Source organism: Nanorana parkeri, unplaced genomic scaffold, assembly GCF_000935625.1.
Source record: "Nanorana parkeri isolate BGI_ZX_2015 unplaced genomic scaffold, ASM93562v1 scaffold229, whole genome shotgun sequence".
In the NCBI taxonomy this organism is placed as follows: Eukaryota; Metazoa; Chordata; class Amphibia; order Anura; family Dicroglossidae; genus Nanorana; species Nanorana parkeri.
Window position 1 is genome coordinate 1,263,418 of NW_017306497.1, and position 16,205 is coordinate 1,279,622.

The 16,205-nt window shown below is 41.5% G+C and overlaps 1 protein-coding gene across 1 annotated transcript in view; it reads left to right on the forward strand.

The window, feature by feature from the left end:
- Positions 1 to 16,205, forward strand: part of EXPH5 (exophilin 5) — a 42,808-nt gene that overhangs the window by 4,818 nt on the left and 21,785 nt on the right. Inside the window, exons 2-5 of the mRNA XM_018556234.1 lie at positions 672 to 763; positions 5,850 to 5,921; positions 6,035 to 6,195; positions 14,472 to 14,628. Of these exons, the coding sequence (XP_018411736.1) occupies positions 672 to 763; positions 5,850 to 5,921; positions 6,035 to 6,195; positions 14,472 to 14,628 (482 nt within the window). The remainder of the gene's footprint in view (positions 1 to 671; positions 764 to 5,849; positions 5,922 to 6,034; positions 6,196 to 14,471; positions 14,629 to 16,205) is intronic.

Sequence of the window (16,205 nt, forward strand, 5' to 3'; positions counted from 1 at the left end):
GATCATGTTTTCTCTTGGTAACGCTTATGTGTATTTTTAATAAATTGAGGAAAAATAAGTATATGCCCCTAAGAATATAGATGACACAACAATTTATTGAATCTGATCTACCAGTACAGCTAGTTCCCCATTTTTATGCTGCCTTAACAAGAGTTCTCAATGGTTGCCCTCAAGGGGAGCCTGTCCTTACTTGATTATGTTTCTATTTCTATTACACAAGCCTTTTTTAAAGCACAATTTAGAACAGTATTACAGTTACTATTGAAATAGGATAATGCATTATGGAGCACTGGTACCTAGGGTGCTTTGTGATCCAAATCTTGACCAGCTCCTGTTGTGCATTCATGCCTGCCTTCTGAAAACTCCTATGCCTTGCTGTTGGTTAGTGAGGCCAACCATCATAGAAAGGGCCTAGTATGAAAGATTGCCCTGGTTTTGGGGGTTCCTCGGGGACTTTAGAGTATTTACACTTTTCATATCTGCTGCTTGTTGATTACTTGACCACAAGGTCACTTTGAGAAAATATCCAGTGGTGCTTTGCTGCCGAACAAATGACTTTCAGCCATTCACAAGATACTGTTTCAGAGGCACAGGTTGTTTACATCCCCCATTATTGGTGCTTCTGGCCCTGTCCAAATGCATGTTAAAAACGAGTTCTCCCTTGTTTTTAGGAGTCTCACACCCACACGGAAAAGACAGTAAATGATAAATATTTATTTCCATGCAGTGAAAAGCTAAAGGAGAACATCTTTACAATTCAGAAGTAAGTGTGTGTGTGTGGAGGGGTGTGTGTGTGGGGGGGGCGGTTTAAGGGTTAGGGGCCGGGTTGTGTGACCATTTTTCTTAACACACCCCATGTATAGTGCAACAGGAAACCTGGTCCAGAAAGTGGACTATGCTTTTAAGGGATGTTGGGTGTCTCCAATTTTGCGTTCAGTGTTCACTGACTGTTATCTGTTGCGAGAAACATTTTAACCAGATGTGAATGATATGCACACCTTCATGAAAATAAAGAAACTTGAGGAAATATATAAACCTGAACAAAAGTGGCATCTCCATTAATTGTTAAATAAAATAGTGTAAGCTCGATGGAGGGAAGGAGATGGAAACATTGTATGTACAAAGGCTGGGCAGTGTGCTGTTTTGTTTGGCACTGCACCACATGCAATGGTGATATAGGTGAGCAGTTTGCCAAATCTGTCATTTTGTTTCCTGCCAGGAAGTTTCCAGTCTCTTTCCTATCTTTCCTTTCCTATTAACACTTTAATTCATGGTGGACACAATGCTCTATGCGTTTATTTTGTTTGAGGATTTAAGGAGGCGGTGGTCTTTAGTTATATAAAGAGAGATTGGTTGTATTTTGGAAATGGCTGATCTATTCTACTACATACCACAAGTTGATCGGGGATTTCTTTTTGTATCATGAACATAGTCATAGTGATAGGTTTTGCATATATGATTTTTAAATGAATGTATTTATGTATATAATAGCATTGTTGAATTTACAGGACATTTCATGATATTCTATGCTATATTCTACTATGTTTTAATGAGCTATAAGGTTGGTCCCCATTCATTTGATGCGATAAAGCACAGACTACCCTGGTCTGCCCTCATCGCTATGATTAAAGGAGAACTATGGAGTAAGTGTTTTTCCCCATATTTCTCCTCAGGGTCACGGGAGGACATAAACTATTGTCCTCCCGTGACCCAAAGCTCAGTATACCACGACCTACAGCCCACTATATACTGAGACCGCCGCAGCCGGGACGGATCCCGACATTACTGTTGAGATCCACCCAGTTGCGTGATTGACAGCTGGCTCTGCCTATCTAGAGGAAGAGCCAGCTGTACCCGCTCCCGTTCGTTCCTCCAGTCAGCGCTGGAGGAGCGGGGAGGGGGGGAATCCCCGCAGGGAGCCGTGAGTGACAGTCACGGCTCTCTGCAGGGACAAGATCGAGAAGTGAGCGAGCGACGGTATGTGTTCGCTCACCGATCTATTGAGCCGACGGGTGACAGTTTCATTGTCACAGGTCGGCTCAAACTATGAGGCTGAGTGAAAGTCACTCACCTCATAGTTCTCCTTTTTAAACCCGTGATTGGGTGAAATGCGTCAGTTAGTGGCAGACTTTGGGAGGGACACCAGTGATGTGCTACAAGCTTCAATAAACTATCCCAGCGGAATCCGGTGTGCAGTTGGCTTTTCTGCTGTTTGTATGGGGTCATACTGGAGCAAGCACCTGGCTCATTCCTTTCCTGGGCAATGGAGGAGGGGTGCATCTTTGGTGTGCTCTTCTTGTGTCCTAAATTTTAATTACACTAAAGCCAAAAGCCGATTTTCTGCCAAAATTCAAGCTGTGGGTGGCCCTGTTGGTGCTACCCAGCTCAACAAAATTCAGTTGAAAATCGACTGAGCTGGGTGGAGAATTATCGGCCTACAGTTACTGCATCCCATCAGATACAGTTACTGTTCGGGTAGTGGAGATTAATCTATTGATTGTCTCATGTAGCCCACAGGCTGAGCGAGAAGAATCTAGCAGTGTATGGCTAGTGTTACGATGTGGATTAGCCACATGGGGAGATTGCTCTTCGGTTTATTGGATAAGGATAGGGAGGTTAATCCTAGATTTAGGTAATAATGTGTCTTTTGTGTTTACAGAAAAAATTGAATGAGGCAGGTAGAAAAGGGAATGCCTTTTATTCAATGAGATCTATTTTTATTAGACTTTTTCCAGTTGAAAACACAAAACCTCCCTGACCTATAACATGGAGGTAAAACCACATTACTCTGCAGTTAACAGCATATTTCATCATCCATAGTGACAACACAAGCCTTTACAATTTCTCCAAAATAGATCAAAGTTAACATGCCTTGTGAATTATCAATACAATTCAATTGTTGAACTCTATTCTGAAACTCATGGGTATAGTTGCCTCTGCCAGGAGGTTGGACAATAAGTAAAGCAAGGGGCACATATGACTATACACAGGATTGTACAGCACAAGGCACATTTGGCTTTGTGCCCCAATGAGGTGAAACATCTCTTCTCAGGTCTGCTTGGTTTAAGACGGGAGTCTCAAGCTCAATTAACTCAGGGAGCCACTGGACACATTTTTTAGTCCTGTGGGGGCTGCGTGCCAAATTTCGTGCTTCAAAATAAAATGTAACTATATACGATACAAGTGTTAATGTCTGTCACCTGTGTCTGTCACCTGATTATTAACTTGAACGGGTGAAAACTGCCGCTTGTAAACGGCAGATTAGGGATTCCTGCTGCAGGAAAATGTAAGTTCCTGACGCAGGAATCTTAATCGCACCTGAACTATAGGTGTGAATGGGGCCTAATATATATATACACACACATACAATACACGCCACCCCCTCCCCCCTATGAGTCCTCTCACCTGCTTACATCTTTGAAGGGAAGATGCAAGGAGACACAATCCCTGGTGATCCAGTGGTTGATTGGTAAGGTCTGGTCCAGAATTTACTAATCCATCCCTTCGGCTAGCGTTCAGTGAAGACTGTCAGAACACTGGCCTAAAGGATCTGACAGGAGCAGCTATGCAACCTGCATCTGACAGAGATGCAGACCGTGTAGCTGCTCCCACAAGTCAGGTACGCAGTCTGTGACCACGTGCCTGACTTGTCAGCTGGCTGCAGGCCACATAGTACCGGTTCACGGGCCTAAGTTGGCCCACTGGCTGGTAGTTTGAGACCCCAGGTTTAATACCTTTTTAAGCTGAGGTTTCTTCTATTGGCAGAGTCATTCTGTAGCCAGTATTATTTGAAGTGTCATACTGGCGCCCAGCGTGATCTGCTCACACACTTGAGGGTTGCTTTGGCACTTGTGTTTGTTTTCTTGCCCCTTTTTTGAGACGACTTATGGATGTCCCATCATTTCCAGTGTTTCCCCATTGAACACTGGGAGAAAAAGTGACTTTTGTACTTGCAGTAAATCTTTCTCCATTATTTAAAATGTATATAAAGCCAACACTTTCTTTTTATTATTAATTACAATAGAGGAGAGGGTTAAACTTATTGTTTTATTTTTTTATTTTTTTTGCAGTCATTCTCCTGACTGCAAGATCTAAAGAATGTTGAGCATCCCAAATCTTGCTGAGGAGACAATTCTGCACTGTTCTACAGCGGCTTCTCATGAGATTTGGAATATTTAGCATTGCCCAGGATCTTGGCAGGAAGATGATGTCACCTCTTGCACTACAGAAGCTGGTGAAAAGGTGAACGTATTTTGTAACTTTTTTTTTTTTTTTTTTTTTTTCTAGGTTCTATACTGCATTTCACTGAGGAGGAGGAAGGGGAGGGAGGACACTTAAAAAGTGGACCTATTTGTGTTGTACATGCAAGGCTATAGCCAATTAATGACACTGTGCCTTTTGATTTGCATAAAATCCAAATTCCTAGAGCCGTGGTGCCCAACCTGTGGATCGGAGTACAAACATGTTTCCAAACCTGTTCATCTGTCATGGCTGCTATAAATACAATGTGGAAATTAAGTAAGAAGAATAAAGTAGGGTACACATGGAGTGAATTTTGGCTGGAATCGGCTGAAATTCACTCCGGGTGTACCTATTCCAAAAGCAGAATTTCATCATTAGATCGACCCTTTGCTGAAAGAACATGTTTGGAAAAACTTCAGCTGAATGGTGCTTGCAGACAATCAAGTGTTCATGTGTTCTGACAGCAGCTGTGTTTGTAGCATAGGGTTAGGCATGGCCTAAGTTGGGGAAGTCTCACCCCCATATCCTCCAGTACAGAAAAGATGAGAGAGAGAGAGTATAGCTCATCGGTACCCACCAGAAACAAAGCTGTGGTGTACACGTTTTACCTGCGCCTGAAAGAATCGAGGCAGAAAAGATAATGATTAGCAGTGTTAAAGGTATTAACAACAAAGATGCCTTTCCTAGGTGTGCTGGAAGAGCTGACTTCTAACAGACAATACATAAAGTACTTTTGCTGAAAACCTCAGAAAAACCATTTGTGTGCAGACGGATCATACACGGCGTTGAGCTCTCATAGTTTGGGCATTCACGCGTGACAATGATATGTCATCATGGTGGACACACCCACTAAGTGACTCAATAGAGCTTGTCAACAAGTGCAGACGTCTGGCATTCACTTCCTTTACGCTAATGGATTTTCTCAGTTTGTTTAGGGATCACGGTTCCAGCAATTTCACACAAACTGTAGATAAAGCCCTGCATGGATTAGGGTTTGGGGGTTTTTTTCTTAGCAGGGGTTTTTTTTTTTAGCAGGGGGTTATTTTTTTTATGCAACCTTTTTATATTTCCAAAAAGACATTTAAGAAAAGTAATGTACAATTATTCAGAAGCACAATGTAAAATGCAATTGCATATGACAACCAATCACATTTTAGTTTGCTGCACTCAGACTAGTAAGAGACAATTTCTGATTGGTCACAGGGTGTTTTTTGCCCTTTGTACTAACCCTTCGTTTTTTACAGTAAAATCACAGCTCTCTTTATACTAACATCCAAATTTTATTTAAATCCTACTATATTCGTTTATGGTGCGTTATTTGAACCATGCGCGTAGTCCTCTACCCAAAGTGTTTTGATGAGCTTAGATAATTCCAATCAGCAAGACAGAGTGTAAATTATTTTTAAGCTTTGGCAATTATGAAATGGATTTCTCAATCTGTGCTGTAAACATTGCACGCAGCCAATATCATCTGCCTCAAGCTAACCTGTACAGGAGCTGCACCTCCCTGTGTACATGTTCCCAGTTGTCTACACTCCCTTCTGGATCACCTAACTAGCATCACCTGTGTTATATGACGTCCCTGTCCCCTCCAACAACATCTGCAGTCGTCCTCGTCCAGCAGGAGTGTCATCTCCACAAGCTGTGTCGGTGACGCTACAAAACATCTGGTCCAACAGGTTTGTGTCTCTCGCGTCTGCAGAATGTCTAATTATTCTAATAAACATGCAGCATTGGGAGGAAAACTCTGACCGAGAGCAGTCACTAGACAAACTCTCTCCTGTCTTTTCAGTAAACTTGGGACCTCCAAGCGAGATGTGAAATGGCTGCATGCCGTGTCTGGAGAGTGGTTCGAAGAGATCCAGAAAAAGAAGTTTAGGGATGACCAGGACGTCAGGAATTTGGTGAGAACTCCACTGACCCATCGTCTTAAGAAGAAAACCCCTAAGGGAGGTGAGTCAGAAAGAGAAGAGGGTGGTGGGATCTCTGTCAACAACAAAGGGGAAGAAGGACTTTCACTGATTTGTAAAGTAGTAACAGACACCCAGCACATGAACTGATTGGCATAAGCGTTACAGTCCAGGGTTTTCTCCAACGAGAATTGACTGTCGTAACAAAGAAATTATGGTAATCCCAGGGCTAAGAATGTAAAATTACTTTTTGATCCATCTGAAATGTGGTGTGTGTGTTTTATATATGCAAACACTTCCCAGTACTCAATGCAGGTGGGCAGAACATAGAAAGTATTTAAACTTTACACTTTTTTGGGGGTTAAGAGACCTTTTAAGGAGTTTATCTGTAAGGTAAGCTTGCTCTCGATGTGCTCATTGCTACATGCTAGAAATTTCCCAGGTTGGGAGCTCATATAGTTTTGAGTTAGGGATGGTACTTTGCCGAGGTACCTGACACAGTAATGTGGCTTTGCATATATTCGAAAATATATACAATAAAAACCTCTGTTTTTAATATAATTGTTGAAACCATTTCATTGGGCTTTTTTTGTGCAGACTAGTTTAGTGCTGGGGAATGTTGGTGTTGCCTTTGACAGTGTGCACTTTTCCTTCGCTAGTTATAAATCGATCTGTGTAATTTGTTATATGTATTGATTGAATTTATATACAGGTAGAATATAGGTCACAATTGCAATGTGTTCTACAACACATAAACTAAGCAATTGATTAAAGACTTCCTGCAAGTAGAGCTAGCAGCAGAAGTGATGTGCAAAGTTCAGTGACCCATAGCAATCAATACAATGTCACAATGCTTGCACATTCACCATATTTGGCAATGCTTTGCAGGATAATCCTGCTGGACATCTTAAGAATTACATACGGCATGTTTTTAAGTATCTATAGCTCTCTTGTGGCAAATAATTTTTCAAAAAACAATGTAGGAAAGAAGTATTTAAATTCTATATCACTAATTCAGGGTAATTACAAACAATGAAGGATATTTTTAACATTTCCCCACATTGTTCAATTCTTAAGTATACCTTCAGGTGTGGCAATGCCTTAAGAGTTCCCTTCACTGGAACTAAAGGGCCAAGCCCAACACCTGAAAAACAACCCCACACCACAACCCCTCCACCAAACTTTACACAATGCCGTCATGCAAGTACCGTTCTCCTGCCAACTGCCAAACCCAAAAACGTCCATCGTCTTGTCAGACAGAGAAACGTGATTCGTCGCTAAAGAGAACACGTCTCCACTTCTCTAGAGTCCAGTGGCGGCGTGCTTTACACCACTGCATCCGACGCTTTGCAATGTACTTGGTGATGTAAGGTTTGGATGCAGCTCCTCGGCCATGGAAACCCATTCTATGAAGCTCTCCACACACTGTTGTGCCAATCTAATGGCCACATGAAGTTTGGAGGTCTGTAGCTATTGACTCTGCAGGCAGTTGGCGACTTCTGCGCACTGTCCGCTTCAGCATGAGCCGACCCTGCTCTGTCATTTTACGTGGCCTACCACGTTGTGGCTGAGTTTCTGTTGTTCCCAGTTGCTTCCACTTTGTTATAATACCACTAACCGTTGACCGTGAAATGTTTAGTATCAAGGAAATTTCACTTATGGACTTATTGCACAAGTGGCAACCTATCACGGTACCATGCTTGAATTCACTGAGCTCCTCAGAGCGACCCATTTTTCACAAATGTTTGTGGAAGTGTCTGCATGCCTAGGTGCTTGATTTTATACATCTGTGGCCATGGAGGTGGTTGGAACACCTGAATCCAATGATTTGGATTGGGGTGCCCCAATACTTTTGGCAATATAATGTATATATGATAAAAGAATCAGCCTTCATGTACAAGTTGAAATTTGAACTATATTTAATGAAGGGGAAAAAAACGGCGTGAGAAGGTGTTTGGAGATTGGACAGAAGAGAAGAAATGAGAAGAAGAATGTAGGAGAAAAAAACACCCAGGCAAAGGGAAGGGTAAAAGAAGAACAAAGTGAGGACGTGAGGGGGACAGACTAGCTGCGGCTCTCTGGAAGGGGGGGAATCAAGCCTGTGAGTTGAGCAACCAGTCTTTGACACTGTGTTAAGCTTGCCATACACCTATAGATTATCTGCAGATTTTCTATGATCAGATGGAAAAAGTGCAACAGATTTCTCCATCTACGCTAAACTGTGTGGATGGTGGAATCTCCCACTGGCCAAGCTTGCTAGTTGGCCCTGCTGGCTGGAAAAATACCTGAACAATGCCTGCATCTAATCAGATTGTTCAGGTATTTTGAGAGCCAGCGGGGCCAACTAGCAAGATACTGATGCTTGGCTCAGCGGGATATTCCTCCATCTGCACAGTTTAGTGTAGATGGAGGAATCTGTTCCTTCTGACCATAGAAAATCTGCAGATAATCTATAGGTGTATGGCCAGCTTAAGGCTACAATTGTTAAGTTTGGGTGGCGCCAATGGCGCAGTTCAGAAGGGCCGAGGTTTATGCAGTAAAAAAATTTAAATATGTAAAATGAAATAAGATGGGTTTGATTTTTGTATCTGAGGGATGCAGTTAGATCATCCATGCATGTGATGTTGTTCACCCTCATAAACCAATTAACTTTCAGAAGGGATGTTTTTTCCCACGTCCCAGAGATGCAGGCTTGAGTTGTGTTGAGAAGGTGTAACACCAAAGATCATTGACCAAAAATTTGATCTTATAGCATTCTCAGAAAATATACAAAAGCGCGAAAGAGTTCTCTGGGCCTCTCTAACGCCAGCATTTGTCCTCAACACCCGGAAAAATACGTGAAATTACTCAGAGTTCTGAAACACCTAATTTGCTTATAATTAGTTTTCTTGATATTTGTTAGAAATGGAAGCAGATGAACTAAAATCTAATCTTAATGATAAAATGTCTTGTAGGAAATAATCCTTTTTCAGTGTTTATGTGCAGAACCCAAACAACACACAAGCCAGTCATGACTGGAAGTGTTACTTGGTAACCACTTTAAGGTCATTACCTGTGACATATGACTGTCTGGATTCCTTGCCCTGGGGCACTGACAGGCTATGTAGAGTTATGCTAACGTAGCTAGGTACATCATGCAATTTAGTCCTATGATTGTTATATAACCTTGTGTTACTAGTTCCACAATTAACACAATGCTGTTTGTCACACAGTCATCTGATGCTCCTAATTAAAAGGGATATAGAAATAACAACACATTTCACTGTTTTCTGGTTGGAATGCTGTCTTACCTACTTCAGTTTACATTATGATATAGTCCGTCCAATATTCATATTGTTTGGGTGTGGTATGGACAAATGTGCAGGTATGATTATACTTATCTTTGTAGTCCCTTAGCTCAAATTGAAGACGTAATTATCATATAATTTATAGAATTTTTAAGCTCATATGATTTTGATATTGATAATGGTCTGGAATGTACAGTATATAAGAATTGAAAAAACATGCTTTTTACTACCTACAATAATAGTTGCTGTTAAAGTGGACCTTGCACTTGAAATCAAGGTCCACTTTTTACTTTAGGCCTCCCTTCCCTTTATGAATTGCCATATGATAGTAGAAGAAAAACGTTAGAAAACAGGGGGAAGGGAAACGTCCTTACCTTAACCATCTGACGTACGAACTGCAGGGGGTTACGTCATTATCAATCTGGTGAGATCCCAGGGAATGTCCCTAATCTTGGAAAATGATACCCCAGCACAGTGCAGAGCATCTTTTCAGGATATTTGGAGTCCTCATTGTTCCCTGAATCTCAGCAGATGGAAGGTAACTTTGCCTAGGTGCTGGTGGGGCTAAGGTAACTATATATTTTTAACCTTTTTCCACCACAGGTGTTTTTCTACTATGATCGTATGATTATTTGTAAAGAGCGAGGAAAGCCTGATCTAATAGGAAGACCGTGCTTTCTAGAGCGAAGTCTGTTTTAGTCGAAGCAGTTTATTAGACGAGACCCTAAAAATCATGATCATTTGGAAAAGTGTAGTAACCTGTAACAACCACTCCAACTTCGGCTTGGTAAGTTAGATAAGGAAAGAATTGGCTATATAGCTTGTGGTTCTCCAAAACAGAACAAATCTATATACCTCACTATAACTTTTTTTTTTACCTCTGTATGGCTGCACTTCATACCTGTAAACAAAAATGTCAGCACACCTAACTCCAGTAAGCAGTTTGCCAGAGTTCTATACAGACCAATGTAGAACAATGGGCTGAGGAGCGCAACTACCTGGATGTGTTTCAATAGACCTGGTGTAGCTAGCAGTAAAAACTCATATAGGTAATATACAAATGGTTCATGGGAGCGCTACTACCATGGAAATGCTGGTATCTAATGCATAAAGGCAATGGACTCGCAGTTGGAAGGTCTCGTGGTATCTGAGTGTCAATTTACTGGAAAGGAACTTTCTCGATAAATGATTAACTCCAGTGGGGGATGTTGGCAGGTCTGGACGAAGTGTGAAGTGGTGGAGCAGCCCACGTACTCGGCTGGCCAAGCTGAGCCGCGGCGGCTGTGAGAGAGTTTGAGAGATAGAGGAGCCGCGAACAGCACTGACACGCCGGGCGCCGTTTGATCAATGATTCAGCGGGCTGCTGTCTCAGGGTTTTCGGATGTCTCGCACTTAAAAACGAAAGTGGTGGAGGGCTGTACAAGGGATGGAGGCTCTCAGTGGATAGACGGCTACGTGTTTCGAGGGGTTCCCTCTTTTTCAAGCCTCAGGGTTGTTTTTTGATCTATAGGGCTCCTCTCCCTGTATTGAGGAGCATTGCACACCATTCCCCGTTATCCACATTCCTGAATTGTGTCCTAACAGGTGTGCGCTTTATCCATTGTTGTTTTTTATACAGACCAATGTGACATTTTTGGGATGCAGTGGCCCCTTTTTACAAGTTATCATGCAGAACAACCTAATAGGATAATGAACAGAACATACATATTTATGTAATATTTCTGACCACCCAGCACAGTCCAAAATAATCTCTTCCCCCACAATGGAGTACCGAATGCTGTTCTCAGGGCCTGTAGACAAAGTGCTACTGATCAGCAGAAGTCGCAATCCGTGCACAGCACCTACCCATGCCTATATATGGAATCAGAATGGCAAACAATGAGTGCTTCATTTGGAGCCTTTTCCAATAATCATTAGTTGTGCCATTGCACAGAAAGCACATACTGCATGTGTGTGACGCTTTTATGGCTCAATGGGTCCAGCAACACCAATGGTCTGGCAAAACAAAGTAAAATGTGTAAAAGCAAATAGAAAGGCCGATGATCTGTGGTTAAGTGGAAAACAGCAGTGGGCTTGCGCCAGTGGAAGGAGTAAAGCAGCAGAACAAATAGCACCCTTGTCTGTGTATGAAAACGAGTTAAAAAAACATAATACGGTTACACTTGTGACCTAGATTGCAAAATATGCTATGGCTCCTAGGAATTAATAGTTTGAATAGTGTGAATCCAAAAAGCTTGCCTCCGTAGTGGAATATTGGCCCTGTTGATACCACAAGTAAGCCATGGAATGTGATCAGTTCCTCTTAATTCATGAATTTGGTGCTAAGCATTAACAAAGTGGAGCTCAACTGGCTTATCTCTCTATTTTAATGGGCTTGTTTTGACAGATATTCTCCAGGACTCCCTGAATGTTTCCGGTGTCTGCCCTTGAGGATACTTTTAGTTGTTTCGATATACAGCAGAGAGTACGGACATTTCAATAAGCAGGCCTAGTAAACTGTATTACTTTTGATAGTATTGGCATATCTGAAAGATTTGGCCTTTGTTATGGTGTGGACAAGTTGAATCACAAATTAGAAGCAACTCTTCTTGTCAAAAAAGTGATGGGGAACTTTTTATATTTTCACAGTATTTATCCTCCTCACATGAATGAATACTGTCATGTTGGCTTGTTATATTTTAGGCCCATTTAGAGATGAACTTGTGTCTGAAACCTCAACAATATCACTGTGTTGCAATAACTGGTTCAAAACAATATTATTCGCTCTGTCAAGTGCCCTCTAGAGCCTTTGGATATCTATGTTCTAAGAACTTGTTCCTCATCAGATTAATCTGGTGATTCCTTTCTACTACTGCAGAACAGAGGCGCCACAGCCCTAACAATTGTGGAACGGAAAGTTTTCACCTAGGTGTTTGGCATGTGCACTGGAATACCCTTCTGCGCTGCTCCAGTGTATGCCCCAAAGACCTACACAAAAACCTTCCCTTCTCACAATTTGTAGGGATATTGTGCATCTGTTCCGAGGTAGTAGAAAGGAATCCCCAGATTTATCTAATCGGGAACAAGTTCTTAGAGCGTGGGTTCCCTAAGGCCAGCTTACAGAGGGCACTTGACAGAGTGAAGAATAATGTTTGAACAAGTTATCGCGAATTGATAGCTGTGTTTATGGTTCTGTTCATTCAGATGCATAACTTACTGTATGTCTGAATGCCAAATACACACATGCATACATTATAAACAAAGTAAAAATCTTAGAGCTTTACTGATGAGACCTGACCCGAATAAGAACACTCAAAAAGTTCAATTTTGCATTTTTGACAAGAAGAGTTGCTTCAGATGAATGAACGGTATCATCATTTGTAATTTGCTTATTTGTAGTTCTATTTGTTCCCAAACAGGCCAAACCTTTTAGATACACCAACACCATAATTGTAAAATGTGTAACTGTATCTATTAACATGTCTGTGCTCTCCACTGTATAATGGAATGACTACATGCATCTTCAAGTGCAGATTTCAAAAACACTGGAGTGACCTTTAGATGGCCCTGGAAATTAACCATCAAAACAAACCCATGAATTGAGATATGCCAGTTGCAGTCCACATCATTATTGCTCAGCATCAAATCCATGAACTAAGAAGAATTCACCAAGGTGGTGGCAGGGCCAACATTCTACTACAGAAGAAATCCTGTAAGATTCACACCATGCGAATGGTTTTTCCTAGGGGCCTGAACACAAATTTGTCTCTTTCCTGTTGCATTTGAATCATGGGTGCTGTTTTGACATGCAGTTGGTGTTGCTGTGGCAATGGCCAACATTTGTTGACAACAGATTGAGCCAGGTGCATCACACACCTGTGCATTATGCTCTTCCTGTACGCATGCACAATGGCAGAACATCCTTATTCTAAACATAGGAACAGGTAAGTGCTATGTGCTTATTGCAACATCTGTTGATTAAGTGCACTTTGTCTGCAGGCCCTGGGAGCACCATTTGGGTGATCCTTTTTGACCATAATGGATGACCACTTTCATGGGGTTTTATATTCTGTTTACCGTTTGTTAGTTCTGTATTTTGCCCTCTAAAAGGGGGCCACCGCATCCACCAAACATCATGTTGGTCTGTTTGGAGAGCTGTAAACTGTTTCACTGTTTACAGGGTGCCACCATTTGCCAAAGTTTTTTCTTCTGGCATTAGAGATAGTGTGGGATAGTTTATTGGATTTTTCCCAGTTCAAACGTGTCTTTAGCTCTTGGTTTCCTTTAAAGATATAGTCCCTTTTACAGTCCCACACTCTGTCCAAAACAAAAATAAATGAGGTATTGGCTGCACATATATACTTTGCTGAAACATTACTATGTCTGGTGGCTGCAATGCATCTTGTGGTTTTCACCAGGAAGTTTTCATTTCATGTTTCCCTGTTCAAGCTGTTCTAACAATAGCTACATACTTTGTACTTTGATCATGTACATCAGATTTTTCTATGATAAGTTGGCTCAGATTGCACATGCTGCAAACACTTTCACTAATCGACATGTGGCTGCACACTGCTTGACCGAGATCTTCTGCATGGATGGACACATTTTATGGCGTGGAATATCTTTCACTATGTCAGGAGATAAAAGGCACCTTAACGCATAGTGCACTCATACATGGACCTTCCTCTAGCAGAACACAGGATATGGGATATGTGCCTTAACTCGTTCAAAATATGAGCCAAAGTATCCGATAATTGTACGTACGTATATGTATAGCTTCTGTGTCTCTTTTTTAGCTGGAATGATTATATTGTATTATTATTATTTTTATGCATGCATGGTGAACTTTCCCTTTTATTACAATCACTACTTTCTAGATCAGTGTACATGCAGGCAACATACTCCCAGCTTCCTGGAAACGTTCCTCAGCCATGTTTGGAGTTATGAGTTCAGTTCATGTGGATGTATGATTTTTATGCAGTAAAATTTTCTTCTAAAAGTTCAAATGTATCACAGGTTGAGGATAAATAATCATATGCTACTATGTTTTTAGACTTGGAATCCTCCAGGATGTCCTCATCGAGGACCTACCAGTCCCCGAAGAGCTCTAACACTGGACCTTCCTTCCTGAAGATCCGCTCGCCGTTCGCATCATTGTTCTCCTTTAGGAAGTCAAAGCATGAAGTGAAACTACCAGCACAAGAAGAGAGGTAATGGAAGACCTTTATCTGTCTGGTTATTGTACAAAGTGTGGCTTATATATTTACCCCTAGAAAAGCAATCTGATCCCTATTATATAATCCGTATTTTCCTTTCCCAAGTGTCACTGAAATTGGGAGGGGCATCAGCTGACAAGCAGCCACAAGCCACATTATGCGCCACCAGCTTCTACCTGGCCACAGGGCTCCCTGGCGCTTGTTATTCCTGGATAACCAGAAGGATGCAAGTTGTGTTGTCCTATGCTAAAATGTTTTTGGAAAGAAAGTCTAAAACGTTTTAGGGGAAATTATGACATTCAGACATACCTAAAGTAAAAGTATGTTGTGGTGGGCTTTTTTTTTCCCCCCAATCTCTGGTGGTATAATTTAAACTACTAATGTGTAATTGTCAAGCCAAAAACGTTTTTTTCTGGTTTTGAATAGAGTGGGGAATAATTAGAACCCCTATGGGGTTTTTACTGCTATCCAGGGGTCCTTTAGACCCCCTGGCCGAGCTGACCATGCAGCCACCAGGCCCTTGATGCTCTTAATCCGGCTCTGCCCCTCGGTGCTTTGGAGGTACATTGGTGCCAAAAGCAACCTCAAACTACGGTACATGTCTCTACCCCTAAATTCTTGGCTCTTTCCAACTGTTAATTGGAACCACTTACACCCCCTACCCACACTCTATTGCTGGTCATACACGCAGCAATTATAGCCACTGGCAACCAGATTGTCATGATTAAATGAAAGTACAATAGAGACCTATTAACGATTTTGATAGTCTGGGAAACGTCAATTAACTTTATGGATTGAAACAGATTTAATAGAATAATTGAGATCAAATGGAAGGTGATCCAATACAGGAACACCCATCAAAGTAGGGATGCACTGATACCAATTACTGTACTCGGTACAAGTACAGATACTTCTGAGCTCCAAGACTAAACTAGAGGGATTTGTACATCTGTTTTAATGTATGATTTTGTTTTTATAGACATATATAAAGGGATGCACCGATACCATTTTTGCAAGTACTGATACATGCCCAAGTACTTACAGATACAAGTACTGATACTTGTCTAAGTACTTACAGATACAAGTACTGATACATTTTTGTTTATTGTCTTGTGACAGTTTTCCTAAAACAATACAGACTAATGATTTCAGGACAGTGGTGGAGCGCCAGAGACAGTTCCCAGCTGCAACCGCTGCACCCTGGTAGTTCTCATGAAAATGCCAAGTATCGGTGCATCCCTACTAAAAAGCAATCGGATTTTACACCATGTTTTTTTTTTCCAGTTGATTGGCCAGCTGTCATTAAAAAATGGTGAATGATTCATTCTGTTAATTTTTCTAATAAACATTGAAGCTAAATTGACATCTACTGTCAGTAACCAGCAGTACACTTGACCTAACCTATATAATAAACCATTAAAGGAGAACTATGATGTGCTTTTCACTCACCTCATAGTTCTAGCCGACCTGTGACAATGAGACTGTCACAGGTCGGCTCAGTAGATCGGGAGGTGAGGGAAAACATACCGGGTTCGCTCACCTCTCGATCCTGTCACGGCTCTCTGCCGTGA